General features: G+C 34.8%; 1 protein-coding gene across 1 annotated transcript; it reads right to left on the bottom strand.

Moving 5' to 3' along the window:
* Window positions 1-13,594: 13,594 nt before the first annotated feature.
* On the bottom strand, window positions 13,595-14,005 carry LOC107915409 (secreted RxLR effector protein 161-like). The gene has a single exon (XM_016844572.1). The coding sequence runs from the start codon at window positions 14,003-14,005 to the stop codon at window positions 13,595-13,597; it is 411 nt and encodes a 136-aa protein (XP_016700061.1).
* Window positions 14,006-16,816: the final 2,811 nt, after the last annotated feature.

The raw sequence follows: 16,816 nt of genomic DNA, 5'->3' as shown, positions 1-16,816 counted from the left end.
TTTTAAGCATCGATTTGAAAATCAATTTCAATCACATCCTTCTAGGACCCTCTATTATCTATTATTACATACATTCCACATCAATTTCACAATTTATGCACTTTAGTCTTTTTGTACAATAATTAACAATTAAACATTACAATCTAGTCCTTTTTCACTTCTAAGCTTAAAATCTATCAATTTAACACCAATTTCTTCAAGAAATCAACAATGTTAACTTTCAAAACCTTAAAAGTTTTGCAAATTGGTACATAGGCTAGATAAATCAAGCTCTCATGACCTTAAAAACATAAAAATTACAAGGAAATGACTTGATTGAACTCACCAATTTAATTGTCGAAAGTTTGAATCTTTGAAACCATTTATTTCTTTTTGTTTCTATTGAATAAGGATGAAGAAATTGAAAACCATCTCTTCCTATCCACTTAGGTTTGTTTTTATACTTTAATTAAGTATTTTATTAACCTTAATTAATTATGTTTAATTAAACTAAACATATTTAATTAACTAAAACATAACTAGCCACTAACACATTATTCAAGATGGTTAAATTTTCATTTTAGACCTTTGGTTAATTGCAATTTGAGCCCCTTAGATCTTTAGCCAATTAAAAACTTATAGTGTTAAAACTTTTACAATTTAATCTCTGTACCTAAATTAAACAATTAATAGGCAAAATTAAAGGACCAAATTTTTAATAGACTATTATACCAACTCCTTAAATATTTTAATTTAATATTTATATGCTCGATTTACGAAAATGAGATTCTGAAATTCCCTTTTCCCATACCACTGAAAATCGGGTTGTAACACATGTTTCATTAAAACAAAAATCTTTATAATGAGAATAATTATAGCAGGATCTACACTAAAAGTAGAAATTACAAAAAAAAAAAATTACAATTACAATTATTTCTATTTATACAAGATACCCTTTCCCCTATTAGGCTGAGAACCAAAGCCTTGTGCCTCGTCAGCGGGAGGGTTTGAGTTGCTCTCTCCAAGTGCACTATCTGTTAACGTACTTGCTGGAGGTCCTTCTGATCAAGTAGTTGCCTCAACTGGATGGACAAAAGGATTCCACTGAGAATAGTCACCATAGAAGACCATCCTTTTGTAGAACTCCCAGAAATGCTCCCACTCTAGACTGTGCGGATAGTATATATGAAAGTTAAGATGCCAACCTGCTTTTATTATGTCAAAAAACGGCTGGAAGTTCATGCCATATGTGTTCATTAGCCCATAGGCCACTTACATGGCAGTAACAACCCTGCCAACAGTGATAGTGGGAATAACAACCTGGGCTAGGTCAACCATTTTCTTGTCTTTCGCCCACCTGACTCATTCACTTTTAACTTTTGAGTCCTCCTCCCCACCTATTGGTTGCTTTTGTCTAGCTTTCTCTTTAGCTTTCAGCTCTCCTTTTCTTACTCATGTAAACGAGCCAACATATTCTCTTTCTCCTTTTTCCACTGCTCCTTAGCACCTTTTGTTCATAATTACAACTGCTTTATTGCATCTCCAACCTTTTGGAGTTCCTCCATCCACCGCACATGATCATTTTGCATACCAACATATCGCCTCTCAATGTTTGAAAGAATTTGATAAAGAATTTGAAAACTTGACATAAATGGGTTTTTACGAGAGGGAGCTACCCCACCAGTCGAGCCCAATATAGCGGATGAAACAACTACATCAAAAGAAGAATTAGATACCTTCCACATAATAACAATGAATAAATTTATTGATCACTCAAAAAGTTGACCACCTACTCAAGAAGTTGATTGATCACTCGTTGGTGTGGAAGCTTTCACTATTGAAGTTGGAAGGACAACTATAGGAAGGGCCTCTAGGGTGGAGGGAGGCAGCCTCCTAAATAAACCAACAAGAATAATTACAGGAATATTAGCACAGGGAGCACCCTCTTTCGCCTCTTCACTAGCAGCAACCGTCCAGCTAGTAAACTAGGAACCATTTGGTTCTTGAATAGAAAGAACCCAGACTTAGGCAGGCCCTGCCCCTTAGCCACCACAACAGTTTTTTGGGCTTTTTTTTTTATAAAACTAACCCAAAAAAATTAATTAATTAATTAAATGACCTATTTTTTAATAAAATATGAAAATAACCTAAAATCTATAGTAAAAGTTGGTAGAGTCAAAGTGTTTGGCGCCACCAACATGCCACGTCAACAATCGGGATAAAAAATCAATTTTTTTGGTGGAGCCATGTAGAATGGCGCCACTTGTATAAATATTAGAAAAATACTGCAATTTTTTGAAAAAATGAGGGGGCTTTAAGCAAATTTACCTTTTTCTGGTTGAGCCAAATAAATTAAGAAACCAGATTCCAACGCCCTATTCTGCTGCCTATGGTCCTTTTTCTGTTTTTTTATTTGTTTGTCCTTTTTCTTTTTCTTTATTTCCCTTTTCAATTTTTTATTTGTTTATTTATTTGTTTTATAGTATTTTATGTATTTTTATATATTTGTTATAGATTTTAGGTTATTTACGTATTTTATCAAAAAAATAGGTCATTTATGTAATTAATTAATTTCCTGGGTTAGTTTTATAAAAAAAACCTGTGAATAATTTATGTAATGTGAAATCAAGAAAATTAAAGGGACCTTTTTAATAGAAATAAAAAAACGGAGGATAAAAAATAAAAAAAATGAGAAAAAAAAGTGAAAGTTGAATTGATTGGAAAAAAATAAAAAATGATTTATTTGTTAAAATAACTATATCTTTTTAAAAATATATATTAAAAAGTTAAAAATATATATTATGACTGGTCACATCGTGTCAATGACTTAGTGACGTCAACGATGTGACTAGTCAATAGGTTTATAATGCCTAATAATTGTTAGTTTAAAAAAATATAGAAGGAGAGAAGAAGAACATCTTAATTTAAGAAGGTGGGATTTTGGTCCCTCCTTGAAATATTTTGTAGAATAAAAGAAGGAAGAAAGGAGAAAAAACTAGTAAGGTATTTATAGTTTTTATTTTGTATTTTATAGTTATTGTAATATAATAATTAGTCATATTTAATTTATGTAATTCTTTAAAATTATGTAGATATAAAAATGTCTTCTGAAGTAAATACGGACCACACTTCATCGAATATCAACAGGAAAATTAATAAACGTGTTTTGATTGCATGAAACTGATCTCTATTTGGTTGTTATTAACCCTTTTTAACTCCTTTTTGCATGAAACTGATCTCTACGTGTTAATAATAATTTTTTAATTTAGGACACATTCATAAATTTATATATTAATTTTTTTTAACATGACGATCTGTCTACTTAATTTTACATTGTTGCTGTGCTTGGTTCCGTTTGTGGGGTACAAAAAATTTACATTTGTCTTCCACTAATTTGACACCACCTAAATAAAAACTAAAAATTGCATTCACATGAGGAAACTAGGAATACATATTAATTTGGCTTCAACTAATCTATATATCATATTATAAGTGTTCAAATCAGATTGAATCAAGCTCAAAATTATTAGAGTTACGATTAAATTCATCTTTAACGAGTGAATATATTTTTTTATAAAAGTTCTCGTATGTAAGATAAATTTTCGAGTTTGAATATGCGTGGTTTATATTATGTGTAAAACTCTATGTATTATTATAGATATCGATTCAATAAAAATAAGTCTTTTTTATTTTTAAATTTACCCATACCATCTATGGTTTTTTAGGAAATTATTGTTTTTTTTTGTTTGATGTACTTTTTTGTAGTTATATGGTTGCCTTTTGTTTTAATGCTTAACTATGATTAGGACATAATAATGAAAGAGAATTAATAGTACTTAAGCTTCAAAGAGATTTGGAAATCTCATTTGATCTCTACGTGTTATTATTAATATTTTATGACAAATTTTCATTCTATTATTAATATTTTATTACTCATTTAATTTCACTTAAATAAAAAATACTTAGAATGACAACGTTGGTATAATATAAGTGTGATGTTTTTGTTTTCTCAAGCTTTCAATTTTATTCCTCAATATATAATTTTATATTTAAATTATATAGATAATTGATTTATCATATTTTTATAAAAATTTTACCATACAAGATGGGTATCAGGTTTTGAGGTCGCAGTTTCATTTTCCCAAGTACGATCCGGACGAGTAGATCATGCCATACTTACAGTTAGTGGGATTTGGGGACGTCACATTGGTCTGAAGGTTTGACCTAAGAGTGAACTTAATATCTTCCTTGGTTAAGTGGTGGTGTACAGAGACCCATACCTTCATTACTATGCCACAAATTGCTTGGACGGTCCCCTAGTGGTGGGGAACAGAATTTCACATGCTTAACATTGGCATGGTTGAGAGCAAATTTTAAGGAGTTATCGAGCACCGCCACTGAGCATGAGGTGATGTGTGCTACTCGAGCCTATATTATGCAGTTGATTAGAGGGTACTTATGTTGGACAACACGTCTAATAAGGTCCACTTAAAGTACTTGCCTCTATTGGAGGATTTCTCTAGTGCCGGTACTTACAGTTGGGGATCAGTAGTGTTGGCCATATTGTACCGTGAGCTTTGCCGAGCAGCAAAACATGGGGTTAGTAACATGGTTGGTTGTCTGGGTCTGCTGTAGTCTTGGGCTCTATACAGTATGTCATTTCTAGCGGCTATGAGGCACCAACCATATTCGTGGTCACTTGTAAATAGGTAAAAACAAAATTATACTTAACACTTAACGACTCATAAGTGTGGATAATATTTTCCCAAGTTTAAGTGCTAATGTGTTTGTTTAGGTTTTAGATGGGCCACGTCATTGGGACTTGGTGCGAGCTGGAAATTAATCATTTACCGCCAAATGATAGATGAGTCTACCAGAGAGAAAGTAATATATATTAATACGGTTTAAGTAACGTTGATTTAACTTATCCACTTGTAGTATGTGATGTGATTTGACTCATTATGTTATATTGTACAGTTCTTGTGGATGTTGTATTCTGCACCGAACATTGCAACCTTTATTCCTCAGTGGGTTCACACAGAAGCCCATGTGTGGTGAATTAACACACTAGTGCTTAACTTCTCAACCATTGAGTGGTACAACGTCGATCAAGTTATGCGATAGTTTGGGTGTAGACAATTTGTTTCGGTCGATCCACAACAAATTGCTGATGTCCACGGTAAGACCATAAGGGGGAAACATACAACAGATTGGATCGTGGACCATCAATGTTATGTAGCAATATGGAATGTCCGATATGACAAACAACCTGAGATGCACTCATGCATGTTTGACTTCAGTCCCTCAACTGAATACATGCAGGGGTACATGACTCAGTGGCACATTTATTTATATGGTGGGCAACTTATGATAGTATTGGATCACGACTATAGACGTGGAAGTCAACCTATGGGGGAGCTCAACCTAGAGGATCAACATATGGCATAGCCCGACTCGGAGGACCAACCTTTGAACACATTGGACCAATTGGTTGACACTTTTTGTGATGGGTCGCAAAGTAGTTCATATCACCCAGACATACAGTTCGAGTTCATATCACTTGGACATGGGCGGTTCGAGTTCATATCACCCAGACCAACCACCAATATCATTTGATATGTTTGGTAATAACATGTACTCCACCCCACCTCAGGCCATGTTCAATCTAGTTGTCGATCCTCCTAATGTGTACAATACACCCTAACGTCCACCTCGTCAACGAACGCTCGTAAATTGTTATACCTCGAATGACGATACCACTCCCGGTTCGTTACAATTTTGATACATGTAAATTTTAAGTGTTATGTAATATTTGTTTATAATTCCACAACTTATGTATTAGTCTTTTTTGTATAACTTATAATATCTTTTAAAGTATTAAAAATTGCAACAACTAATTTTAAATAAAAGCTTAACACTAACCAACACAAACTTTATTTCCAAAAGACCATAAAATGCAAACATCGGGTACAACATTTAATTTCCTTTATACCGTAAAGATTGACCAGTATAGACGTTTCCATGGGGACACTTGCTTCAATTGTGGCCAACTGTTCTACATATGGTGCAACACTTTGGATTGACTTGTTCTCTAATATCCATGTCATTCCGAATCCTCGTTGTTGTCGGTCAACCTTTGACTTTCCTACGTATTGATCGATCTAGCAACATCTCAAATGCAAGTGGTTGCACTTCCCATGTCGATACATCCCTTAATACAGGGAAATCATTACCCAAATACTCAACGTACATTCAAGTGCGTACACATCGTCGATATATTGTTCGACATTCAATGTAATACCCCTAACCCGTATCCATCACCAGACTAGAGTTACGGAGCATTACTGGAGTTTTCAATTCAAACGAACACAAATTTCAAATATTTCAAATCATATTAATAATCATATCAAAAACAATTCAAATCATACATATTTTCCCTTATACGAGCCCTCAAGGCTCTAAAAACATAATAGAAACAAGTCGGGACTAAATCAGAAACTTATAGAATTTTTCAGAAAATAGTGAAATTTTTCAAAACTGCAGGGGTCACACGGCCAAGAGGCATGCCCGTGTCTCAAGCCGTGTGGGCATTCAAAGTAGGAACACACGGCCGTATCCCAACCCATGCCTGTGCCCGTGCAACTCATTGACTTGGGTCATACGGCCAAGCCACACACTCGTGTGCTAGGCCGTGTACCCTTCGAAGTAACCTCACACGACCGTGTGCCAGACTGTGTACTAGGCCTTGTAACAGCCTGACTTACAACCCTTTGAAAGGTACAGGGGACACACGATCATGTCACCAGGCCATGTGTCACACACAGCTGAGACACACGCCTGTGCCTCTGCCCGTGTGGACGAAAAATAGGTCATTTCTAAGCCATTTTTCTTACCCATTCATGCATGTACCTACAATCACTTTTGCACAATTGAACAAGCCATCAAAATGCATCAAAACCATGTATAACCAAGCTAACCAAATATGATACATCGGCATACAACCAATATGCCGAAGGCACCTCAATGACAACATATAAACATATATAACCATGTGCATCATTTAACCAACAATTATCACTTTGATCACGTACCAAGTTCACATTCACAATTACCAAATTTACCATTTAGCAACTAGCATCATAACCCATATATGCCAACTACATTTTCATACCAAAAGGTACCACATGTATCATTCAACAACTAGCACTTATAGCCATTCATGACACTTATAACAAAAGTAGCAAAACACCATATTTAAACATATCACAAGACCATTTATACAAGCATTTTAAGTTACCATTTTATCTTCAATCATTCAACCATAATAAGCCATGATATCAACCAATTTAATGCCATTTATATACATGCCAAAAACCAAACATTTACCAACATTCAAAATACCATAATCACAACCAAAATACATAGGCTAAACATTAGCCAAAATACCTATACATGTTATTAGAACCAAAATCAAAACATCCCAAAAGCTTTGAACCCGAACGAGCTTTTGATTCACTATAAGACATAGAAAATAATATAAAATACGCATATAAACTTAGTAAGTTCATATAATATAAAACAAAATTTACCAATCGATACATGATAGGTAAGATAAACATGGCACAATCCAACTATACTTGGCCAAAGCTTAAACATGTACACCAAACATGTTAGCTATATTAAACATATAACATGGGCATTAAGAACATGGATGAGCACACCATTTATTCATGTAGCATATGCAAACATCATCCATTTCTACTTTCAAAATACCATGTAATACCGTTTTAATGAAATTCACATATATCCATATCTTAGTTCATATCGAACTCTTACCACTTCATATCTGAATAATGCCTGTTGAACCATATAGAATATCGTCGAATACCCGAGATAGCTCAGACATAGTGTGCTAACATATATAACTGTAATTCATCAAATCCTGTACATGTATGCTCACACGAGCTGTGAATTAGAATGCTAACACGAGTTGTGAAAATGGGCTTGCTCACACGAGCTGTAGGTCAGAACGTAGCTACATGATGCTGCTCACACGAGCTGTGGAGTATCTACAACACATGCTAGACTTCAGCCATCAGTAGGACATTTAGGACCAGCACCCGAATCATGTAAACCTTAATGACATGTCATTTGCATCTCACGAATTCCTAAGGTTCAAACGGGGCTCGGTGATAGTCGTACGTCGTTGGATATGCAACCAATATGTACGTATAGCAATTCAAAATACAATTATAACTCAACTAAAAGATATAAACACAATTTAATTACACGAACTTAGCTCAACGATTAAACGTAGATACAGAGGCGACTAATCCGAAACTTTATCTTTGCCCTGATCTAAAGCCGTACAAGGTTTGTCTTGATCTAGACGGATAAATTTAGCTCAATTCAAAATGTATTTTATTCAATTTAACCCAAATTTACATTTTAGAAAAATTACAATTTTGCCCTTATACTTATGATTTCTTTTCAATTTAGTTCTTAGCTCATAAAAATAGAAATTCATGCAATTCATCCTCAACCCACTATATTCAAATTTCATATAGGTCCCTCGCAAGCCTTATATTTCATTTATTTCACAATTTCACCATGTAAAATTTTCTATTTTTCCTTTTATTCCCTATTTGACAATTTCGTCAAAAATCACTTAACAAAAGTTGTTTATCTATCAACAACTACTCATTTTCTTCCATAAATCATCAAAAATCATACACATTCATTAATGGAAAAACATTAATAGTTTAACAGTTTCACAAATTAGTCCTCGGGCTAGCTAGATTAAGCTACAACAATCTCAAAAATATAGAAATCATTAAAAACCACTCACATGCAATAGGAATTATGTTGGCCGAACCCTAGCTTCTTCAATGGCTTTCTTGCCTTTGAAATTTCGGTTGAAGATGATAGAAAAAGATGATAAATTTACTTAAATTTACTTAATTTGTCATTTATTTACTAATTTACTTTTATAACCTTTAAAAACATTACAAATTTCAATAATGCCAAGCCATCATATTCCACTATCAACATAAATGGTCTAAGTACCATATAAGGACTCATACTTTAAGGTTCTATAGCTATTTAATACCTTTAGCTACTAGAACTCAACTTTTACACTTTACACAATTTAATCCTTTTTATCAAATTAAGCACGCAAACGGTAAAATTTCTTAACGAAATTTTTATACAGTACTACTATCATGCTGTAAGCAATAAAATAATAATAAAATAAATATTTCAATGTCAAATTTGTGGTCCCAAAACTACTGTTTCGATTTTACTAAAAATGGGTTGTTACATTCAAACTATAGGTAGCACACGTTGCAACCACATGCGTACACAGATACTGTAGTGTTTGGAACATCCCGCACTAGCACTACCTGTTTTAAAGATCAACACCGTAGGACTATAGTGGGATCCCCAATCGATGATCGATGCACTCTGCCACTCGAAAAGTTTCCAAGTTTCAGGAATATAGTTTTGCATTCATCGACTTAGCCCTTTAAGCATTCTTTTTCATGGCATCCCTAATATTTTCGACATGCACGTGTCCTGCCTCTAACTTTTTTACTCGTTTCAACCCTATTTTTGGCATTAAGGTTTCTAGCCTGTAAAATGTGGTTGAAAAAACCACTGAAATTGGCAAGTGAAGTGTACGCCTCAAGATAGAGTTAACGACCTCAACGAGGTTGGTTGTCATATGACTGCATCGGTACCCCTCGTCAAAATATTGAGCCAATTGCCAAGGCTCCATGCTACCCAACCACTGTTTAAGAGAATGTTTGGACCCTGCCATATCAGTCTCTAACCTCGCCAACTTATGTTTAAATCAATGTGCTTCCAACTCATATCCTATGTATGTATTCTGATAAAACTCGTTACTATCCCAATTAGGAAATGGACTCGAAATATTTACAAATACAAATTTAAATACAATATTTTTACCCATGTTCACGATTCATTTGCGCCAGTCTTTGTTCTTGTACTCATTGTGGAAGTTGACAGCGATATGACAAATACAGTAGACGGACCTCCACGGAACCTATGATTACCGAATCGCTGCAACAAGGCCTTTCAGTCTGTCAGAGATAATGCAACTATTGTCTTGTCTAACAACATGCCTCTGCAAGTTTCGAATGAAATATGCCCACGATTCGGAATTCTCCGACTCCACAATGGCAAAAGTGATCGGTAGTACATATTTGTTACTGTCTTGTGCAACCGCAATCAGAGGTATCTGTGTGTATTTTCCATAAAGCTGCGTTCCACCAATCTGCATTAGCATTTTGCAGTGGGAGAAGGCTGTAACACATGGATCAAAAGTCCAAAACAATCAACGGAAAACACTTCTCCCCGGTTCCCATTGTCCATTCGGGCCTCTATAAGGCAACATTTGCAAGTCCACGACAGTTCCTAGGACGTACTCCACCATCGCTGAAATCCAACCTTGAAGTTCATTGTATGACTCATCCCAGTCGTCATACAATTGTTGCATGGCCATTTGTTTTGCCCACCACACTTTCCTGTACAACACTCTGTACTGGAATCGGGCTTGCATGTCTGCAATCAATGTCAACACTAGAATGATTGTGCTATCTTTCACTAGTGGCATAATGCAGTTGCAAATACTTTTGGCATCCAATTTCTGGTGATCTTGAGACATACGTACGATAGTGCATGTATGACGCCCTACTAATTTTCGTATTTTCCACTGTTGAGTCATCTGTATAAATGCAGCCCAAACTCCCCAACCACACTCATCGCCGACTCTCCAACATTCCCCAACATATAATGTCAGTGTAGACTTGAAAACCTTGTAATTAATTAACAACTTCATGTTGTACAATTTGATGGAAAACATACAGTCCGCAACAACTCCTCCAATTGCAAATTTGACGTCAATCTATGAACAGGTACTATATTGGCGTACTTAGGGAACTCGAATGCATCGCTACATCTGGATTTACATTCAACATGTTGCCCTTAGGTTCATTTCGTAAAATAATACCACGACTCGGGTTACTGAATGAAGAGCTGCGAACATCTTCAACCTCCTTCGGGTCTTTATCATTGATATCGTCTGAAACCTCATCAACATTGGGGTCACTAAAATCTTCAACGTCCTAATCAAAATCTTCACCATTATTTGTCCTTTCTCTGACGTCTGCCTTTGTGCTTATTATCACCTCCGGATGTATTTGTAGACGGGGACCGGGGGTAGGGTTGTTATACGAACTCCCACCATAATTTGGATTTTCGGGTATCTGCGATGTCCTTCCAAATTCTAACTGGTCTGTCCCTCTGACTAACTCAACCGGCTCTAAGTCCGCTAACTCAGCAAATAACTCAACGGGTTGGGGGTTCTAACTCCCAGTCAACCACTATATTTCCATCATAGTGCCCAAGTCATCATCATCTAACAGTTTCATATCTCAAAATTTCAATGGATTTGTAGAGATTGGAAACTTGTAAAATAATCTAGGCATCTCCCTTCCACAACGGATAGTTATTTTCACACTGATCTTCCTTTTCATATCTGCCAGCTTCACTTTTTTTTTAATCGCAACCCTACTCTTTGCCGACCTTGAAATACACAACCAATATCACCTCCTACAATTTCATCATAAAAAAGAATATACACCAAAAACACCTTGTTATTCATCTTCAACAGAATTTTTGAACTATCTTCCTAAACACAACAATTTCACCATTCTATATATGTTAGAGAACCAAGTGGTGGAGTCGTAAAGAATGACTCCACCAAAATAAAATATCAAATTTTAAATTTTTATATTAAAAAACACATTTTTAAAAAAATTACGCTTGTAATAAAGTGGTGGACCCATTCTAAAAGGCTCTACCAATTAAAATATTTTTTAAAAATTTCAAATATAATTAAAAAAATGTTTGAATATTTTTAAAAATAATTTTAAAAAATAATATTTTAAATTTTAAATCGTTTAAAATATTATAAAAAAATAATAAATTTGAAAGGTCATATCTTTAAAAATAATATATTTTAAATGTTTTATAATATTAAAAAATTATATTTAAAATTTTAAAAAATAATATTATAAAAGATTTAAAATATTATAAAACAAATAATAAACAAATAATAAAAAAATAAAGAAAAACAAATAAAAAACTAAAAAAGGAAATAAAGAAAAACAAATAAAAAGAAAGAAAAAGGACAAACAATGACAAAAAAAAAAGGAAAAATTGAAAAACAAATTAAAAAATTAGAAAAAGTACCATAGGCAGCAGAGTAGGGCGTTGGAATCTGGCAGCGCCAAATTATTTGGCTCCACCAGAAAAAGGTAAATTGCTTAAAGCCCCCTTTTTTTTCAAAAATCGTAGTATTTCCTGAATATTTATACTGGTGGCGCCATTCTACATGGCTCCACTAAAAATTTGATTTTTTTATCCCAATTGCTAACATGGCATGTTAGTGGCACCAAACACTTTGGCTCCACCAACTTTTACTGTAGATTTTAGGTTATTTTCACATTTTATCAAAATAATAGGTCATTTAAGTAATTAATTAATTTTTTTGGGTTAGTTTTATTAAAAAAAGCTCAGTTTTTTGCCTTCTATTATCACAAACCAAAAGTTTTTCTCCAGGTCTTTTATTACTGTTCCGAGATGTATTACCTGCATCAAATTGAACAATACAAAAATTAGCATCCATCGATCACACCAAACGCAAAAGACGGGCAATAAGTATAAGTACCTGAACTTATACGAAGGGTATCTTCTTTCGAATTGGAAGAGTCTGTCTCAGAAGAAGAGGAATGAAAATGACGGTCCCTAGGAAGTTGAGGTATTTTAGCAAGCGTACCTACTAGAACGTGTCATTTTTGGTTTGGTTGTTTGGCGATGTTGAAAATTTGATGAGGGAAAGGTTGAAACAGAAGCAAAAATGATCAAAAATGGAGAAGAAAAAGTTTGAGATGAACTTGTTTTATTAAAAGGTGATACAAAGTTTACATGAAGGATTAAGCTTAAATAAGATGAAAATAATAAAATATTACAACTTGGCTTAATTCAGTGACTAGATTCATATAACTTTCTTTTTCATTGACTGGTTTCTTTCGAATCACCTGCCAAAATGTCTAATCAAAATTTATCACAGTTTCAATGCAACTTGGCAAGTTGGCAAGTTGGCAACTTGCAGAGTGAAGAGCTCGTAGGTGAGCGCTCAAGTTTGGTGAGCTCGCAGGTCGCATGGATGGTCATTTCGCAACACTCCTTATTGACCTCTATGCTTCGAACTCCAATATCATAACGTAGCTTTTCAAACCTCATTTTCCCAAGAGGTATTGTTAAAATGTCAGCCAACTGATCTTGTGAACTGCAATGAACTAATGTGATTTCCTTGGCTTACTTCACTTCTCTCACAAAGTGATACTTGATTTTAAAGTGTTTTGTTCTACCATGGAACACCATATTTTTGCAATTGCAGTAGCAGATTGTTATAACACTTGATCTCTGTTTCTTTTTCTTGCTTCAAAATTAAATCATTCAGTAGTTTTCTCAACCAAATAGCTTGATTTATAGCTGATGTAGCTGTAACATACCCAGCTTCAGTAGTTGACTATGCTATTGTTTTTTGCTTCTTCGAGCTCCAATAGAACGCACTTGATCCTAGAGTGAAGAAATAACCTGAAGTACTCTTCATGTCTTCAGAAGATCCATCCCAATCACTGTCTGAATACCCAAGTAGCTTGACCCTTTCAATCCTCATAAACTTCACTCCATGATCGAGAGTTTCTCTCATGTATCGTAAAACTCTTTTTGCTACTTTGTAGTGGTTCACGTTACAACAATACATGACCCTTGACAATAGACTTACAACAAACATGATGTCAGGTTTGGATGTTTTCAAGTAAAGCAGACATCCCACTAAGCTTCTGTAACTTGATTCATCAAGCTTTTCAACATCTTCACTGCTGGTGAGCTTCTCATCTTGAGCGATTGGAGTGCTCATAGGTTTGCAATTCTCCATACTATATCTTAGCAAGATTTTTATTATGAACCCTTTTTTGTTTATGAAGATTGTATTGTGAGCTTGGTTCACCTCCAGATCGAGGAAGTATGTCATTTCACCTAAGTTGACATTTCAAACTTCTCTTGCATCTAGTTCTTAAATACAATCACCAGTTTGTTGTTGTTGCCAATCACAAGTAAATCATCAACATATAATGAAATAATAAGTATTTCATTACCATTTTTCTTTACATATAAGGTGGGTTCGCTGATGCTTTTTTCAAAACCCATCTCTGTAAGGTGATTGTCAATTCTTTCATACCAAGCTCTTGGTGCTTGCTTCAAACCATACAAAGCTTTATGCAGTTTGTACACCTTGGCCTCGCAACCGGGTATTATGAACATTTTTGGTTGTTCAACATAAATCTCTTCCTTCAAAAAACCATTTAAGAAGGCTAACTTCACATCCATTTGATGTATTCTCCAACCTTTTCTAGCAGCAAGAGTCAATAGTAGCCTTATGGTGTCTAACCTCACAACAGAGGAAAAGGTTTTAGTGAAGTCCACTCCATATTGTTGGCTAAACCCCTTCACAACCAACCTTGCTTTATATCTGCTGACTGATCCATCAGGATTCATATTGATTCTGAACACCCACTCAACTCTAATCACTTTCTTGTGAACCAATCTATCCACAAGCTTCTATGTTTCATTTTTGTTAATCATGGTAATCTCATCTTTCATAGTTGTTCGTCATTCTGCTTCTTGACCAGCTTCTTCAAAAGTGACTAGTTCTAGCTTTGCCAGATTACACTGTTGATAGATTTCAGTGATGGACCTGGTTCCTCATATAGGTTGTTCATCAACTTCATCATTTTTAGTTTGGTTCCCAGTGGGAAAATTAGGTCTTAGACTCCCTTGTTCACACATCTCCTCCTCTGTTGCAGTCCAAATCCAGATTTTTATTTCATCAAACTTCACATCTCTGCTTATGTTCACTTTCTTGGTGAAAGGATTATAGATTTTGTATCCTTTCTTAACACTGGAATGTCTAAAAAATATCCCTGGCAGCGATCTATTGTCCATCTTGCTTATTTTCTCTTCTGGAACATGAACAAAATAGGTGCAACCAAATACTTTTAAATGTGAAACAGAAGGTTTAAAACCATACTGGGCTTCGAATGATGTATTCCCTTCAACCACTTTAGTAGGTAGTCCGTTTAGCATATAAACAGCAATGTTTACTGCCTCTGCCTAAAAATCATTTGGCAATCTACTTTCAAACATTAAATAAAGAGCCATGTTCACCACAATTCTATTTTTTCTTTCACTTACACCATTCTGTTGTAGAGTGTACACATTGCTTAGTTGATGATGCACACTAGCTTTTTCGTACAATTTTTCAAACTTTTCTAAGGTGTATTCTGCCCTATTGCCTAATCTTACCATTTTGAGCTTGCATTCACTTTGGTTTTCAACCATGGCTTTAAACTTGAAGAAGATTTTAGCTACCTCAGACTTGTTCTTTATGAAGTACACCTAATAGAACATTGTACTGTCATTTCAGGAAAAATTAACACAAAGTGTCTACTTCTATTTAGTGAACTTGTTTTTATGGGTCCGCAAATGTCAATATGTACTAAGTACAATTTTTCAGTGGCTCGCCATGCTGTGTTTGCAGAAAATAGATACCTCGCCTATTTTTCAAGCTGGCATAGCTCACATACATCTTCATGTTCTGCCATTTTTGATAAGTTTTCAACCAATTTATTCTTGGACATTTGACTTAAGGTTTTGTAGTTAACAAGTCTTATTCTTCTATGCCACAATTTTGTTTCATCCAGCAAACTGGTATATAATGCTGAAGTTACTAAGTTCTAGTTTACAGCAAAACTTCTGTTTGCCATCTTTGTTGATATGAGCTCGAATCCACTTGTCTCAAGAATTAAACATTTGTTGTCCTTGAACACAACAGAATAGTTTTTTCTTGAGCAATTGTCCTACACTTAGCATATTTTGGTCTATGCCAAAAGCTAAAAGAACATCTGTGACAAGTTTAGTACTTGATGAAGTTTTGATCAAAACATCTCCCTTTGCAACTGATTCAATATACTGGCCATTTCCAACTTTCACCTTGGAATGGAACCTTTTGTCAACATTCTTGAGGATGTTCGCATCTGCTGTCATGTGACTCGTACAACCACTATCTATGAGCCAATTCTTTCTTACTCTGTTGGTGAGTCCGCATAGTGTTGCGAGCTGGACTTCGCAAGAAACTGTGAACATGAGTTCTTCTGCTTCCGTTGTCTAAGCTTTAGCAATTTGTTGTTGAGTATGCCCTTTGTTTTTGCATACTTTCTCTAGATGGCCAAACTGCTTGCAATTTTTACATTGAGCATTAGGCTTGAACCAACAAAACTTCTCAGGATGGCCTAACTTTTTGCAATGTAAGAACGGTGGATATTTTTTCTTTCCACATTTTTTTTTGACTTTTCCTTTTTATCTGACCAGCTCCTTTTTTTGTTTCTAACTTAAAGAGCTTGCAACATCTCTGTTTCTAGCTTGAAAAGATCCTTCAACATGTCCTTCTTCTCTGCTTGCCCTTATTTGTTTTAGAGCATATAGAGCATTGATTAGCTTCGAGAGTAAGATGGTTGATAAATACCTTGAATCTTCCAATGAGGATATCTTTGATTTGTATCTCTCAAGAAGTGTGGTAATCACCTTTTCAGCTATTCAACTATCTGCAAAATGGTCACCTAACAGTTTTATCTGGTTCACCACTGCCATGATTCAATCTGAATATTACTTTACAGTCTCAGCTTCCTTC

The sequence above is a fragment of the Gossypium hirsutum genome, chromosome D10 (genome assembly GCF_007990345.1).
Source record: "Gossypium hirsutum isolate 1008001.06 chromosome D10, Gossypium_hirsutum_v2.1, whole genome shotgun sequence".
NCBI lineage: Eukaryota > Viridiplantae > Streptophyta > Magnoliopsida > Malvales > Malvaceae > Gossypium > Gossypium hirsutum.
The sequence above is the reverse complement of the archived record's forward strand: the minus strand, read 5'-3'. Positions and strand labels throughout refer to the sequence as shown.

Bases quoted from the DNA above. Each gene is read 5' to 3' on its own strand.
- LOC107915409 (XM_016844572.1), bottom strand. From the start codon at position 14,005: ATGGAGAATTGCAAACCTATGAGCACTCCAATCGCTCAAGATGAGAAG.